Raw genomic sequence first — 18,295 nt, forward strand, 5'->3', positions numbered from 1 at the left:
TGCTAGCAGCATCTCACAGGAAGGATCTTCAAGAAAGGAGAACTGGCTGATAGAACTGGATTTAGCCTTAAGACAAGGCTTAGGAGGACCTCATAACTTTGTATGACTATATAGTGGTATTTATTATATTTACATAAGTTATAAATGTTTCTGTATATGCAGTTTGTTATTATTTATATAATTAAAAAGATATTCTGTTTATATAAATAATAGTTGGTATTTCTTGTGGACCATATGTGCTTGAGCCAAATTCTTTTAAATGGCACAGAGTGGGAAGACAGGAGGCAATGAGAACAAGCTGAAAGGCAGAAAATTCCATTTAAACATAAGAAAAAACACTTTTAGCTTGGGGAAGGTCAAATACTGGAATGTGTTACTCAGAGAACTTGGAGTTATCCAAAACCCAGATTGGCCTTGAGTGACCTCCTCTAGCTGAACCTGCTTTGAACAGAGGGGTTGGAGGGGTTCCAGGTTCTAGGTCCACATATCCCTTCCACACTCTGTGACCCTTCAACAATCATCAGAAGGAAAAAGTCCTAAACTCCTCTGTGTCTTTCAGAGGAATCTGACTTTGTTCCTTAGCAGAGTCCATGTAAGTCTGAATCCTCCTCTGTGGAGGACCAGAAGAAATTGGCTGTGAAGGAATGACTGTTAAAATTATTCCAGACAATGGGTAGGTTCAATGATATTCATCTGAAGAACCTGGAAAGAGAGGGCAGCTTATCATGCATGTCTAGAAGCCTCTGCAGCTGAGACTGAGGAGAGAGGGGCGAATCTATGGGACAACAGGGTATAGCTAAACCTCTGAAAGGCATCAGAGTAGAAAAGCCAAATACTGGGATTTTCCTTATTCTTGAAAACATGAAAAACTAGTCAGTTTCTTGTAGAACGTTTGAAATTTAGAGACAGACTAATTACCATGCTTCTGGAATAACAGCCCCAAGGTAGATCCAAAATATCTGAAACAAAGTGGTTGTGTCAGAAAAGACAGTAGTGACTCCTGCTCACACTGAAGATTATACTGTTGATTCAGAGTCCCAATGTCCATGTTTACTCATTCAGCAAGTCCTCATGACATCAGCAGGACATGAAGTTAAGCTGTGTGATATACTTGAACCTCTTCATGTCAAGATGCACTGGCCCATCTGAAGTCATGAGTCAAAGTTATCAACTCCTCACAAATATATAGGGAAAGAAATTCTGTCTTTATCAGATAATCATGTTGGTAGGGACTGTAAAGCAGGCAAATTCACAGATGGAGACAGACAATCTGTACAGCAGAGTGTTTGGGTTGATCAAGTTGGACCTGTATCTCACCTTAATAATGTAGAGAGGAACAGAAGCACCAGGAAAGATTTACTTCTGTTTTTAAAATATTTTGGGAACCAATTCTGTCTTTTTAAAGGAAAAGCTGGCATTTCCGTAGAAGATAAAGGAACAGAAAAGTCAAGAATATATTCAACAGAAGAGAAGTAAACTAAGATTTATGCTAGCAAACTGGGAACAGAAGAGCTTAAGGAGGGGAAGTTATAAAAGTGACTGAATGCAATAAAAAAATAGCGTTTAAAAACCAGTTTACTTGACCCAAGATAACAGAAAAAAACTAAGGAAAGCCCTTCATGACTTACAGTTGAATCTGGGCAGCAGCAGGGATACTTGTCCTGTTAGGGGTCTGCAGGGTAAAAATATTTCTGAGCCTGAGTACTGAGTGGTTTGCATAAACAGTGGAGGTAAGTACACAGAGAGGCAAGCATTCAAAAATGAACCCATAAGTTGAACTACAGGATAAGCAGCTATGTAGATACATAGACTGAAAAAAATTCACATTATTTCCTTTGCAAGACGTAAAGCTGAAATATCACATAGCTATAAGACAGCAAAAGTTACAACTTTTATTCTACAAACCTGAATGAAGTCAAATACTGTGAGTGGAAGTAAGTCATCCAGTACTGCTGTATCTTTTGAGAATCTGTTGAGCATACCACCTATGGATTAAGGGAGAAAAAAAAGTCAAACATTTTAATACCCCCCAAATCCCACGTTTATTAATTTAACAAAAGGTACATTTTTTCTGAATACAAAATATTAAATACAAGAGTTTTTTTAAGTATCAGCAATTCCATTACAGTTTATTGGAGCTACAGTTTCTGTCCCCCTCAAGAATTCAGCTACACAACTTCTTTTTAGCACTTGGGAAAAAAACCAGGAAAATGTAATTTAAAAAAAGAAACAACTAAAAGGGGCAAAAACAGAGGCACAAAGCATAGGGTCAGTACCCCTTATTCAGCAGGCCCTGATGATACACAGGTAATTTACAAATCAGCATTTGCATGGGTTTGTAACCTGTTTCTTAATTTTCGAGTAGAATTACTGTATTAAAGATTATGTAACAACAAAGAATATAAGGGAAAATTAAGGAGAAGATCATTGCTGCATCATCATTTAGCAGTGTCTCCTGTGATCTAGTACTTATCAGTAAGAAACATGATATAGGAATTTCTTGTTAAATGGGAGATAGAACTTGTTGCACCAGTTATATAATGAGCTTTATATCAACTCCCAAATTTGAATATGCATACCATCATTCACACTAACTGATGTTTTATGCCATTTTAGTAGCACTATTCATTAAAAAAAAGCACTATTTATCATCCACATCTGATTCCTTGTCACTCATGACATAGCTGACAATATGTTTTCTATTGCAGTTTTTGACAAAGTCTATTCTTTAGAAGTTATTCAGCTTTTATTGCCTAGAACAGTTAATGGTTTATTTTCTCCAAATTTCTTTCTTACAGGATGATATTTCAGAACCAGAATTGACAACTGAAATATGTCACACTTAAGTGCAATCAAGTTTCATTAAAAGATTCACAAATTACCTTATGTGGCAAACTTCTAACATTCCGCTTGACTAAAAATGTAAATGGGAAGTAACACTTAATGGGTCCTTTAACAGAATGAAAACCATTAAATGGAAAATAGATGCATAGATGAGTCATTTCAGTTACCTGCTTTCCAGGAGTTGAAGGTTGACATAGGTGCATGCAGAACTGCATGCACCATCTTTTGATGAAGAGTCTTAGACACTGTTATAAGTGTATGCACAAGGGGCAAACCCCTGAAGATTCCCATGGCAAGCAGGGTATCTGCCACACCCACATAGATGTAAATGATGTAGTAGCTGCTAGTGTCAGTGACAATCACAGGAGGTTTGTCAGAGGTGCTGTTTTCTGACTGTGTTGAATTTGCCTCCAAAGCTGTCCTGTGTGATAGAAATGAAAAACAAATGCATTATGGGAATCATGTGCTTTTTCTCTTTTTTTTTACTAAACAAAACCAAACAGTACTCCAGTGTCCATTTGTTTTAAAACTATGCTAATGGTTATAGATATTTCCAGTAATTTAAAAAATATTTTCATGAATGTACGAAATATAAATTATTAATTGCTCTGGTAGTATCTTGCAAATCTGCTGCCTATTTAATCACTGACAAACATAACCTAATCCAGGAAAATACACCTGCTTCTTTTAAACAGAAAAATTAGTTTAAGTCTTGAAAAAACTGCATTACTACGGAAGTAAAATTCTTTAGGTATGCTATAAAAATCAAAGCCCTTAGTGAATTAATGTAGATGGAAATCAACTTAAATCACTCCACCTCCAGGGAGACCTATGTCACCATTGATTTCTATACTCACACACACTCATTGCTGCAGGACGAAAACAGGGATTAAAAGCATTAACCCAGGAAAAGCCACTGGCTTTTCCACTGCTCAGTACATTTTAACTTACAACTGCTGACCCTGTAACTTCTGGGAATTCTTCATAGATGACCAGAAGAAATTTTACAAATAGGGGTTATACAGAAGCTGCTCCCTTGAAATGTTCTTTAGCAAGTCTTACCAGACCTCTGAATCATTGTATACTGAAGATAATCAGGTCCCTGCATCTCCAGAGTGAGCTGACCCAGGAAAATCTTGTGTACACTCTTGTGTATTCAATAACAAGGCATAAACCATTCAACTGTTGGCACTTAAAGACGTACCAGATACCATCTACACAAGGTATTTAAATTATCCATCTATGAACCATTTTGTTGACTATAAAGTAGTGACTATCCACATAGAATTCTGGCAGAATTTATTCATTCTTTACAGAAAAAAAATAATATAAGGGATACCCCAGTTTCTCAATAAATTATCACCACTACTTACTTTTGAAGAAACCAAACCACACCAAGAGAAGCAGCTACCTGTGACCAAAGAAAACACAGTCAGATTTTGGTTTATCACTTTATGTAACCTTTCTCTCTTATCTTTTTTCATTGAATTTATGCCTGTTTTTAGAGGGAGCATAACAAATGGGTTGAAGTCAAACCTACTTAAAGCAAAAACCATGTAATATCTGCTTCTCTCTCCACGGAAACAATTTAGTGCATCCCACCAGGAAAGCTACATTTAGACTTGTATTACAATCAGGCTCTCAAGTGCCCGAGAGATTCTTGAATTCTAGAAATTCTTGTGTTCTTTTTTACCATACTATTAACAAAGGCTTAATAATGTCTTCCTACTGGTAACTGTATGCCTTTTATGTTTTAAATATTAATAATTTTTATTGCCCTAGAAGAGTAAGTCTCTTCAAGAGTAATTATCTTCAAAGGCATCTATGCAAATATGAATGTTATACCTTTAACACACCTTTAACATTATTATTTTTGCATTTTTGCTCTTGCTAGCTGACATCTACATTTGGTATATTCTTTTGACTGATACTGCTTTGCTGCTTAGTTTTACATATTTTCCCACATAATCTATTGTAACATTTTTAAAATGTAGAATTAAACCCTTTCATTGTGAGATGGTTCAGCATTTAACAAGAATTTAGTCTGTAATAAATTCTTGTCTGTCTACCAAGACACTGGATAGCTTCATCTAGTCTGTTACATTTTAGTTTGCTCTGTTCCTGACTATGATTATTTTTCTAAGGGTTGAAACAGTTTTTACATTTTCTTCCCATACATTTTTATGTAATTGGCACAGAAATCTATTGTGGTAACACCCCAACTGATACACATAACTGAAGTCTTCTCTATGGTAGCCACCAACTTCTGCAGGTCTTACAGTAAATAACTCAAGATTGACCATGATGGTCCTGAATTTAAGTATTTGTAAGAATCAGGTTTCTTTCACAATAATATTTTTACATCTCTCAACAGAATTCTGTTCTCATCTTGACTCCTCACAACAGAGGAATTTTTTCAGCTGTGAAGATGATGGTAAGTAATATTGTCACAGAATAATTTCACAAAGCCTTTCTCTGTGTTTCCTTCCAAAACTGCTCTTCTTGCAGTTCAGCAGCCCTAGTCTCTGGGTATTACATCCATGAGACACAGTTTTGAGCTGCTTAAATGGGCTGCAAAACATACACCTCACAAGCCTAGGAAATAAGTACAGTTGATGTCCTATTTATGGTGACCTGTGTGAATTCACCTTGGAATCTGCAACAATCCATTCAAAAGCAAGCAATTCCAAATCTAAAACAGCATCTCTGAATTTCCACAGTAGTTCCACCCAGATCTGAAGGGTGTAAACCCACCACTTTCATTTCACTTGGATGTTCATCACTAGCCTCTCTTCATTGTCTCAAGTTAGCCCAGGACACACAAACACTTGGTGTTTCAGCTCACACACAGAGGTGTGCTCAAGACTGGGCTGCAGCTGGGTATTTTCCAGCCTATTCATTTACCAATAGGCTTTTACTTCAATGAGAGTCACACTGGAAACTTCAAATTGTGTGGAAACATTCTTTGTCATGAGATTATTTTTTTTTTTTCAGTTGGAAGATGAGGCTTTTTGAACCATTTAAAAAAGATTTAGTCTAAAATAAAAGGAAAAATGTGTAATCAGCATTGGAAATGTATGCTGAATATACAGGAAAAAATCTGATATATCTTAAAATTTAAATTTTCTTTACCTCTAAAACTCACGTTCAGCTTTGCTGCTGTTTACAAAGCCATTTTCCACAACCATGAAAATAAAACTTACATGATAAGAAGAGCTACACATCTAAGTACTGCCTTGCTTCTGGAGTTGGTTTAAAAGTTAGGGTGTTAAACTAGATCTTAGCTCCAGGATTTATTCCTGGTCCAAGAGAAGTAACTTAAATCACCTGCAATAAGCATTACTGTAAATTCAGAATACCATCAGCCACATCTTTCTCCAGCTATGGTGATACTAGAAGTCTGAATCTCACTGCTTAACACCCTTTGCTGACAATCAGCCAGAAAATAATCCTATATTCCTGAGGAATTCATCTTTTCATTCAGTTCATGTTTAAAAATACCAAGAGAAATTGGCACCATATTTTGTAAGTTGACATATGAATACAGTGTCATTGATTTCTCCCTATGAAACATCTTCCTTTCCTTTAAAAAATACTTGATTTAGGAAATTTACTATAGGAGAGAACATTAAGAGATTATATATGCCTGAAGTCTTTTCTAAGTTGAGAGACAAGACAAAAAGCAGGCAATTTCTGATATATGAAAAAGAGTCAAATGTCTTCAAAGAGCCAGATGTTCTTCAGTACTTGTTCTGGTGTTTTACACCATCCTTGGAAAAAGTCTTCTCTGCATGCTGCAGGAACACCCCTTCCATCCTTCACTGCCGCCACAGGCATTCAGCACTCTGCCTTACTCACCACTCTTCTTTCGCTAGGAGCAAAGCTAGTAACTCATTTTTCAAAGCAATTTTCCAGAATTTATGCATGTGCTGATCAAAAAAAAAAAAAATAATGGAATTATTGTTGTTAACTACCTAAGGCTCTGCAAAGGTAATTTTTAATGAAAAATGGAAGATTATTCACCTGTGAACAAGAGACTTGCCTAGGGTAATAATTCTTATTTATAGTTCCATATAGAGAAAATAACCTGGATCATTTGAGAAGATGGGTCTTCTGCTGCTGCGCACTAACCATTAACTTAGGTGAAGAAGTGCTCATCTAAGCAGTAGAAAAGTCCCTGCAATTTAATTTAGCAGCAGTTTTCAATAAGTGATACATAGAAGAGCTTATGTCTTCATGCTTTATCCATATTCACAAAGAACAGTTTGAACAAACATGTTGCAAACATTTGTTGCAACATGACACCAAGCACAGATTTTCTTACCTCAAGTAAGAAGACAGTCACGCACAAAATCAGAACAAAAATCAAGTTTTTGTGGATAGTGACGTATCTGAAATAGGTGTTCCATGTAGTAACAGTACCCATGCTTTCAGCATCATCACTGAAGCACTCCTGTCAAAAAAGCAGGAAAATAATAGTAAGAATCCTCATAATATCTCTGTGTGAGAATTTCTGACACAAGAATGCTGTCATTCTTTCTGCCAACTCACTGCAAATAATTGAGCTGAAGCATAAAATTGGCTGATAAAGGCTAGAGAGGAAGGTACTGACCGGTTGAGTCACCTTTGATATAAAAATAAAATCAAGAGATTATTTGAAATTTTCAACAATGAGAGGCTGAGATTTGTCCAGTACTACCAGAATCAGAAACAATTAATCAATAGCTATTTTCTTTCAATGGAGAATTATTATTGTGATTTTAGAGTAAATTTGTAAGCACTTTGAGCTCTTTTTTTTCTGTTGAGCTTAAAACAAAAATGGGCAGTGCTTCAGCAAACATTGAATTTAAATTTTCCTTGGACATCTCTTTCCACCAAGGAAACTTCCCCAGAAAATTTTCCTATCCTGAGAAAATCAGCTGACTGTTTTGAAAATGAAACTCGTCCACCATGACCAATTGAAACTATCAGAAAAAAAGAAATTTTGGTCCAGTTTTTGGTATAAAACTCAACCTTCTGGGGTTTTTTGCACATCCATAAAACCAGAGTAAAATCAAGCTTATTCCTCCTTTCATTATCTGCATCAGGACACAAGAACTAAAGTCTGACAAATTTATCAAATTTTATCATATTCCAGTTCCAAAAACTGTGCTAGTACTTCAAATGTATTTTATTTTTTCCATGAGCCTTAATGTTTCAAATGCGAATTTCACCTAAATGCTTTAAAACAATGTTTTTCCAAGTTATGGTTTCAAATTTTATTTTATCCTAAGTAATCTGAAAGGTAAAGTGCAGGAGATGTAAATTTTGTATTGAAATTCCCTACACTTAGCACTGAAAAATGAACCAAAAATAAGGCAATACAATTTTGTGAGGATTTCAATGATTTCAAGACTATACTTGAGTTTAAAAATTTTCACAGGTATTGAAAACACAAATACTGCAGAGAAATGCTGCATTAGGAAGGAAATAGTCCAGTAGAAAAACAGATGAGGAGTGTATTACACTAAACCCCCACTACGACCACACCCAAGATGAATTCAAATCAATGCACACCTTCAAATCCTCTTCGTTGATTTCATCGGTTATGTCCAAGACACTGTCTCGAGACACGCGCCTGGTGTAGATGTCCATCTCAGAAGACAGGTTTGTCTGGGGCACCATGGACATCTTCCGAAAGGTTGTGCTTCCCTTCTTGGAGAAGTTTGCTCCGTAGCTGACAGAGGGGCTCGTCATCAGGTTCAGCACCGACTGCCTGCGGCGCCCTTGCAGCAGAGGGTCAGCCTTGAGCATGCCAGTCCTGAGCAGGGCCACGTCCCCCTGCTCCACGTCCGGCACCAGCGAGAGCCGCCGCTCCAGGGCGTCGCTGTGGCCGTCGTCTATCCCATTGACCTGCACCCCGTTCTTCTGCACCACTGAGAACTTCCTGTTTGCATTCAGGGGGTTAATTATTACAGAGTTCTTCCTTTTGTCGTTCAAATCTGATTTTTGTTTAAAAGATTGCTTCTTTATTTCATTGCGTGATCCAATGCCTTCTCCTTCAATGGAAAATCGTCGGAGAGTCTCAGTAAGGATTGAATTTCTTCTCTCTGCGCTGAACTGATCAAAAGAGTCAAATCCCATCAGCTCTGAGCTGAAGTCTGGCCGTTGACCCTGAAGTTCAGAAAATGTTCCATAGAAATAGCAGCTCCCTTCATGTAAGATTAATATTTTGTCAGCAATCTTTAAGTGTTCCAATTTTGAAGTAACCAAGATCCTCGTTTTATTCGCCATCAACTTGCACACACAGCTGTAAAAGATGGAAGTGTGAACATTTAGATTATTTTGTTCCCATCATTAAATGATGATTTTATCCCTTTCAATTTGCTTTTACCTGTCCTGCTCCCAGTATGAGCAGTCTTGGGTGCTCCCTCAAACTACAGAGGCGGTAAAGCTGAGATGTGTAAAGGGTGAGTACTTTATTGCAGGAACCAAAAAAGAAGTAAAATTTAATCATGTTCAGGTCAACCCAAAAAGCACACTTCATCATGAAGTATTTCTTTTCATCTTAGGGTTACTCAGATCTGCTGATCTGAGACTTAGGAGTGTTACTCCAATTTCAAAACTTCAAAATTACAGAGGCTGAAAAAGTCATGGATGACAGCGAGTGTCCTTACTGATTTCATCAAAAGGACAAGCAAAACATCTCTGAATTGGGCCAACCTGCACCAATCATCAGCAGGCAGTTTCAGGTGATTCAACGTTCAGTGATTAGAAAAACAGGTCAAAATATAGCTTTTTGTAAAAAATTATACTTACAAAGCAGGTAATTGTTTTAAAGTGAAAGCCTTTCTGATACAAAGACATGTCAGATAAAAAGCCACACGCACTGGGAGTACGAGATTACAGCAGGCTCAATCTGTTAAGATGGAAGAGGGAGCAGCAGTGCTCACACCTGGTCCAGCCTTGTTCCCCACACAGTGCATTGTCTTACTATTAACTAAAAATACTCAAAATATATACATAGTACTACAACTTAATACTATGAGAAACCCTAAAAATTAACATCCCAACAGGCATAATTTTGATCACTTCTATATTTTTGTACTGCTATTAAAACTCTTCCCTTTACTTTGTGCTGCTTGGTGAGATTCTTAAATACAGTCTACCGTGACATACAATACCTTTCAAATATCTCTTTTTCTGTGAAAATGTCTAAGTGTCCAAAAGGAGAATCCAGGAGATACAAATCAGCATCTTTGTACACTGCCCTGAACAGAAAAAAATGGAAATGGCATTAACTTTTGCATCTCTTATTAATTTAAATAAATATGATTTAAGAAGAATGCCTCAAATCTTTCAATTGATAGGCTTTCTACAGCATCAGTATAGAGCTGAAGTTTAAGATGAAATGTGCTTATGAGACATCTTTTAATTAAGCCTTTTCTTGCTGCAGACCACATTACAAACTAACTCAGTTTTCCATTAATTTTGGTGCAATGAAACAAAGCTGTCTTTTACACAGGTTACTCTGTGTAAAAAGAAATCTGTTTATGGCCTGAATCTGACTGTCCCCATCGATGCACAATGACCATTTCAATAGGAATTTAATGTCTACTGTAACATCTACTGGTGCCTGCGGGAATATTGCATATATGTGAATAAACATGGGAAAAGACTTAGTCCTCAGCACTTAATTTCAAAAGTACTTAGAACCAAATGGTGAGCAAATAAAAGCATATTAAGGAGGCATGATCTTGCAAACAACATTTGCAATGGGACTGAACAGTTTTCAAGTTGAAGACATCAAATAGGACCTTAAGCTGTATGTACTTGGATATGGCTCACTGAGACCTAAAGCTCTGGTTAAGAGGGTTCTTAAAAAAAATTTTTGAATAGAAGTTCAAAAAGACCCCCTGCCTTCCTCTGTGAGAATAAAAATCATTATGTGAGATCAATCATAGTATAAGTAATAAAGAAATCTGGCCAGCTGCATTTATGTATTTTTTAAAGCATGTTAATCAGTGTGAAAATATTTAATCACCAAGAGAAAAAGCCCTCAGTATTAGCTCATTATGTTAATGAAACTAGCAACTTTGTTGAGAAATCCTCTAACACAATGGACTTCACATTTTACATTTTTTGCTGCACAGCAACAAAAATTCACACTGCTCTGTGTGCTTTTATCAGCAAGAAGTTTTCAGGGTTTTATTGATATAATTTGTGTGCTGCACTTAGTAGCTACAAAGCTCCTGGCTTTGGGGGACCAGGCCAGCAAGCTGACTCAAGTCCAGGACACACACTGTGTTTTTCCCTTGGTCCTTTCTTTCCCCCCGTTGCAGGTGCAGGCATTGGCAGTGCTCTGTAAGAAAGACAGGCTCATGCAATCTCCACCTGCTTCTCATGATGGCTGGTCGATGTCACCTCTGTCACAGATTGTCATTTCACTTGACCTTGCACAGATTATACCAGATAGGTTTATCAGATAGGCAGCCAGTCCAAGAACATAATGCCCAGTTTATCACCAGTTTATTACCTAGGTACAACCCAGGGCTGTAAACCTAAATTTACGCCCCTGACTCCTCAGAGCTTCGTCTGCAACCCACACCTCAGTACCCACACACCTTGTAGTGCATTGAGCTTGGACTGGAACCCAAACAAAATCTATAAAGTCACATGTAATTGTTTTTAAAATTACTTTTCTACAGCTGACAATAAATACATAAGTTCTGTGACCCCCCCAAGAAACAAGCTATGACCACCCAAAAAGTGACAGACATGATTATCCATAACATCTAGGAAATAGTCTGTGTAAATGTTGAATTTTGAATTAAAATCTAAGTGGTTTTTGTTGTTTTGGGGTTACATGCTTTGAAAGCTTTGCCTGATCTTCCCCTTCTCTTTCCTCTTACTGCATAAACCAGAACCATCCATATGTCTCTTCAGTCTCACAAGCCCACACTGAAAGATTCTCTGTTTTAATGATCCCATTTTTAGCCTCACACAGACGTGCACATCTTTCATGGGATGCCAGTACAGATCACTATAATGTGATTTTACTTCTACACAGTGTTTCTGGGCATGGGAATCAACACAATTTGCACTTGGCACAGAAATAAATGGGGCCATTTACACATCAGAGCTGTCATTACTGGATTTCTCACAATAGCTAAGTGATTCTGCTGAAACACATAGCTAATTTATAAGACAAACACCTATGTTATTGTTCTGTAGACCTTCAGAATTACTTACTAACATTGGAAGGTCAAACAGACAAGGCAGTTATTCATACGTACTAGCTAGTCACTGCTTTCAACTTTTTCTTTTTTCTTATGACAGAGGGAAGCCCAAAGTGTTAGCACAAAATGTTTTGGAACATGGCTGCTTTTTTTTCCCCTCCATTTACCTGTAGACAGGCGGTATGTCATTGATCAACACATAAACCACTCTGAAGAAATGCCATAGCAGGAAAAGGTCCTGGAATATTTATTTGTATTTTCAGTACATAAAAAGTTACACTTAGAGGTCAGAATTTCCAAAGACATCTTGCATCAGGGAGGGAAAGATTGATGGTGAGCTAAGCCATAGCATTTGTCTGACATCAAACTTTTAAAATTCAATAAATTAATATGCAGGTGTTTCATCAACAAAATGATATAGCTGAACTCAGATTTCTGATAATAAAATCATGTTCCTGGTGTATCTGGAAGATACTATTTAGCAGGACATAGTCCACATGTGTTTACATGCTTAGTCATAACAGTTTCCATATCTGTGAAACAGTACACTACTTGAAGAGCAAAATACTCACCTTGCCAGTGAGATCCGTGCTCGTTGACCTCCACTAAGAATGATTCCACCTTCACCCAGCAGCGTATAATCTTTGTCTGGGAACTTGGAAATATCCTGTTAACAATTTTTTTTAAGAATCAGTATTTTCAATATCCTAGAAACTCAAGCTATAGATTTGATGGAAACATAGTGTACAATTGTCTACAGACCTGTTGGACAGCAGTTGTAAAAAAAAAAAATCCCATGGTGGTTTTTTAAATTTCACTTGTTTATATAATCAGAAATGGTGATAAGAGAAAACCTATCATTCTATTGCAAGAAGGAATCACAAGCTGCAAGATCTTAAGAACAAATATTTGTCTGAATAGTTAATCTCCCTAAAAGCAGAGAATGTACCTTCATACAATGTCAGTCCAAGACATTAATTGCTCAAGGGTTCTGCCAAGTAATGATAAATGCACTTGCTACTGAAGTTAGGGAAAGCAAGAAGCAAACTCTGTTTCTGAGGTGTTCAAAACCAGAGAAATATATGTTTTAGGCAGGTTCATTAAAAAGGCTTGAAAAGCATTCCTTGCCTGGGATGCTCATGGTTTGCAAAAAGTTTGGGAGCCATGTTGCACTGCTTGGGCTGAAAGTTATTTAGAACTCATGACTGTGAGTTAAAAATGGATCTTTAGCCAGGGATAAAAGCAGAAAATACCATTTCTGTCTCGTATGAGACACAGAAAGGAGAACAGGACACCCTTGTGTCCCACTGGCAAGGGTAGCAGGGTAGTCAGAAATTTTCTTGAGAGCAGAATTTAGTGCTGAAATGGATGATCCATGTCAACCACAGAAATTCATGGAAGTGGAGACAAGGAGAATGGCTCATGTGCCTGAAAGTTGTCTAGCTTTTCTACTTTCAGAGTTGCTCTAACAAAAAATGTTAATTCTGCCTTCAAGCCTTACCTGGCCTACATCTGTGAGCCAGTGGAGTGACACCACTGTCACTGTGGTGGGTGTACCTTCAGCAGGCTTTTCCCCAAAGCACAGGCTGGATGAGCTGCCAGGGCACCCAGGCTTCCAGGGGATACAGTCTCAGGGCAGTTTGCCATGTAGTGAGTGGGCATCCCTGACTGTGCCTGGAGCTCCCAGTGCCTGTGCTCACTGCCCAGCAGCACCAGACTGCCTGTGCACACCTTCCCTCTCCCAAGGCAGGGATCCCCCCCCAGCCAGGGAAGCTGACTGAGGCATCCAGTGCCAGACAAAATCAGCTCCAGTGTTCTCATGCACCAAACATATTTTCCTTTCAGTGCAGCTTCTCAGGTAAAAAAGGGTGCCATGCATTATCTCTCAGAACCTGAGCTTCTGAGAAGGACCTTTGGCTGTGATCTGGAGGGGGTATCCTGTTTTGGGGTCTCATCCTGCAGGCAGCCAAGAGGCAGGCAGGAGCTCAGCTGTCTGCATGCTCTCTGCAGCACCCACAGAAATCCTACGGCTTCCACACTGGATGACACACAAAGCACTATCAGGGCAATACTGTCTGGGATTCTAAGTAAGCTCTCTGTAAGTTTGTATTTCATACAAAGACACATACAACCCAATTTTGATGGCCCCTGCTGTGATTTTGATGGTTAATCACTCTCTAATGGGCAGCCTACTGGCATTCCAGGCCTTTGAGGTTTTGCAGAATAAATAAATAAATAAATAAATAAATAAATAAATAAATAAATAAATAAATAAAAGTTCTACCAAAAAATGTTTCCTTCTTCCTCCCCTGCAAATTGCCCTGACCTCAGGAACAGAGTGAACAATGCTGTTCAGACTTGGAACAGTGACAGCTGAAGGGTCCAGCCGCTCAAGAGCTAGAAATTGACTGCCCGGTCTGTCAGGAAATGGGAGATTCTCACTAGTCTTTAATTTGGTAATAGCATTTGCTTCCTGACTTAGAGGATTCTGACCTTAAAATCAAGATGCTCTTATGTGTGGAAAATCTATTGCAGGTGATTTTTAAATTATTCTCACATTAACTAGTTCTTTCCCTCTCGTAAGTGGAGTCACACAAGCAAATCCCTGATATTAACATATCAGCTCAAGTATTTGCAGGAAGAGGAGGAATGTGAAAAACAGTGCCAGCAACAGTTTCAAAGAAAAATTTTCTACATGTGACAAAATCACCTTTCTATAAGTCATGAAGCATTTTGAGAGAACAGGTGAAATTCTGGCATAAAAAGTTTTTTGGCATTTCTTTGAGACAACCCAGTTTGATCACTCGTGGTCTCATTATGTATGCAGGAGTCATGTTGACCATCTGTAAATTTGGCCTTAACATAGGGGTTTGCATGATTAAGTATCCAGTTCTCCAAGCTGATTTAAGCTGCTTCCCATTTCTAGCAGTACTGCAGCCTGTGAAAGTTCTGGTGCCCTTGCTGTTTCCTGATTCTACTCCTTCCCAAAAAACCCAGGTGAAGAACTGGGCCCAGCATGTCTTCTCCTGCAAACGGGGTAAAAATTCAGCTCTCCTGAAATTCATTCCAGGGTTCCCACTGCTTTAAATGTTGTGGGATTTCATCAGATATATTTCTTTGCAGGTGTGTCAACATGGAATTTTAATCAGCCTTTTAATGAGTTCCCCTTCTGCTCTCCTCTACCCTTCACCTCAAAATAATATATGGCATGGAACAGACAAAGGACTTTTCAGGCTGTAATTATACTAATTAAGAAATGTTTAGTAATTTCTTTCAAAGGCGTAAACAAAGCAATGAAGTCCAATAGACACACAATGCTATTTGTTGGAACACTCATGACCTATTGTAAGAAAGTACATAGGGCTGGTCCCAGCACATCCTTGCTGTCATTCTGTGCAGGAAGTGAAATCAAGCCAGGGACAAACCTAATGCAACGATGCTGAACAGCACAAGACTCACATATTAATGAAATAGGAGCTAGCCACTGGATTTTCTTTAACACATCTATTTCTAAATGCTTAAATTTGGAAACAGGTTGTTAAGTAGTCATCTATGAAAACCCCTACAGTTCTCACAGGCATTAATTACTTTACTGGATGCTTCTAACAGCAGGAGCTAAAAAGTTGCACACTCAAGGAGAAGGCACCCTTTTTAATACCTATTTGCATTTTTTGCAGTGAAAATGCCATATTCATCTACCTCAGCAGCAAAGGGATGGCCCTCATAAAACCTTTGGGCTTGGTAAGGAAGAATACAGCCAGGATAGGTTCAGGGTGAACAGGAAATATGATCTTGTTATTAAAAAAGGAAACCTCAGAATGGACTTCACACTCCAAATCTTTTCTGTAGAGATTAATTGTTATCAGAATCATTTGATAAATCATTAGCAACAATGAAGATAATAAAGCATGTCAGAAAATGGTCTCTAAGACCCAAGAGTTGCTTAATATGTCCAAAGTTACTCAAACTACTCAAGCAGTTCTAATGATAGAACCTAAGTATTTTCCTTATGTGACTTCTTTTTCTTACTTAAATTTGTCCTTAATTGTGTGGGGTTTGATCATCTCTCTTCTGCCTTCTCTCATAAAAGACAAAACAGTCATGAAACTGATGGAACAGAGCAGCAGTCTTGACTCTCTGCATTTCATCTTCATTCTATTTCAGTTCTCTATTTACCTTCTGTTTTTATTTTAGTCACCTCTACAGCAGTCTTTATCCCCTTCCTTTTCTTCATTGACATTAACATTCCCTGTGCTTTTTTTCACAGTTCCCAAAAAATCTCCCTACTCTCATTGTTACTGAAGTACTTCCTTTTTCATCATCATCATCATCTTTTGAATCTTTAAAGTTTTGAAATCCAGACTTGTGTTGCAGACTCATACCTACTACAGAATACTTCTATGAATTTTTAAAATTTCAATTTTAATTGAAGAATTGAATAATTTTCAATAATTTTTTGTATCTTGGCTTTTAGGTAACCAGCCTGAACATAATGAAATCCTCATTTTCCTGGGAATAACCCAGAAAACCAGATTTATTTATTTTCAAATAAGTTTTTTTAATTTTATTTTATTTAGGTAACTCTCTTCTCTCTGCCCATGATTCTGTAAGCCAAGGGTTTTGTTAGACTTTAGCTGAACCATTTATGAAGGATTTCTGATCCAAAAGCATACACTTTGTTTTTTTGAGTGGTTTGTGACCTCAAACAGAGTGTCAGGCTCACCCAAAACTCAGACAAATGCTGGCAAAACTCGCTTTCTCTATGGCAAAATATTTCCTTGAAACAGATTTTTGAAAGGTGAAGTAGTCAATGCACTGCATGTAGGTTAAATGCAGGGTAAGAGAATTAAACATGATTCCAGAAAAGTCACAGAAGACAGGACAACACCCAAGGTAAGCAGCCCAGAGCCCTGTACCTAAGACAGGGAAAGGGGTGGGAAGACCTGTGTTTACTGAAACAGTTTTTTAACAAAATTATATCAAAAGAGAACATTGCAGAGGGGGGTGGGTCTGTTATACGTATTTATGTGATCACTGATAAACTTCTTGAAGTTTATTTGGGAGTTTGTCTCCAATCAAGAAGTTCCCCTGCTATGAAGAAACCGTGCTAGCCTCTTAATTTCCAGTTCACCCAGAAAACTCACTGTCTGCAGCTTCACAGCTGATCTGCCAGTGATTTTGGGCCACAGAGAAGGATTTTAGTCTGTGCAAGCCAGCAGATCACACCAGTGAGGGATGGAAAAAGCAAAGGCAGGCAGCTGTGGGGGCCACATGTCTGATGTGCAGTGGTAGTGGGAGGCTTGATGTGGTGCTAATAACACTCAGGTTGTGGGTTCAACCCCCAGATGGCCTTAAGGGTTGGACCTGGTGGTCACTGTGGGTCCCTTCTGTGAATTTGTGACATATTACGTGGGCTTTCTGCCTGAAAGAGGCATTTATACTCTTTCAGCTGTTTATATTAGGATGTGATAAACTTCACCTTGACATGCCAGTGGCTCTCCCCAGCTGTGAAGGCAGGTTAAGTCACTTGCTCTCACATAATTTACACCATAGACATGTACCTGATTAGATAAGCAAGTTACCATTTAATACCTCTTGTGGAGAATTACATACCACAAGGGACTCTGTTCCACACTTGAACCCTTTATTGTTCCTCTTCCACACAATTTGTAATCTGCCCATTTCCCTCGTCATGTGACCAAAAAAAACCAAAAAAACCAAAACACCACCAAGCTAACCAAACTAAAACCAACCCAAAATCAGCACAAATAAAAGGAGCTGGAGCAGTATATGGGATGCAAGGATGTGTTTCTGTTTTACAGCATTCTTAGCACTGCAGTCAACTTCTCCTCTCGGGAGAAGAGATGTTGAACACAAGAGAACACAAACCTGGACTTGGCCCTTGAGTGTCTCTTTCTATAGTTAATCTCTCCACAACCTAGTTATTAGATGAAAATTAATCTCCTGCACTCCCAGTAAACCCAGCTCAAAACCCTACAGAATCTGACCACAAACTTCTTTGGTACTATTGTATAATTTAATTTCACAGGGAAACACTTCCTCTATTTGCCTGCCATGTTAAACATTACATTCATGAGCAGCTGGTGTCTCTCAAATCAGAGCATGTGTTTACTTAAAGAGTGGTAATCTCTCAAAGGTAGTTTGCCATTATGTGTTTATGGACACTCAAGTAATTATTGAAGGATCACATGAATCAACTAGGTGGAAAAATA

General features: G+C 38.1%; 1 protein-coding gene across 1 annotated transcript in view; it reads right to left on the bottom strand.

Annotated features, from left to right (window-relative positions):
- Positions 1-18,295, bottom strand: part of CFTR (CF transmembrane conductance regulator) — an 86,398-nt gene that overhangs the window by 30,464 nt on the left and 37,639 nt on the right. The window contains exons 12-18 of the mRNA XM_050986868.1: positions 12,635-12,729; positions 10,008-10,094; positions 8,401-9,133; positions 7,169-7,297; positions 4,218-4,255; positions 3,012-3,265; positions 1,906-1,985 (exon numbers count right to left, since the gene is read on the bottom strand). Of these exons, the coding sequence (XP_050842825.1) occupies positions 1,906-1,985; positions 3,012-3,265; positions 4,218-4,255; positions 7,169-7,297; positions 8,401-9,133; positions 10,008-10,094; positions 12,635-12,729 (1,416 nt within the window). The remainder of the gene's footprint in view (positions 1-1,905; positions 1,986-3,011; positions 3,266-4,217; positions 4,256-7,168; positions 7,298-8,400; positions 9,134-10,007; positions 10,095-12,634; positions 12,730-18,295) is intronic.

Source organism: Serinus canaria, chromosome 1A, assembly GCF_022539315.1.
Source record: "Serinus canaria isolate serCan28SL12 chromosome 1A, serCan2020, whole genome shotgun sequence".
NCBI lineage: Eukaryota > Metazoa > Chordata > Aves > Passeriformes > Fringillidae > Serinus > Serinus canaria.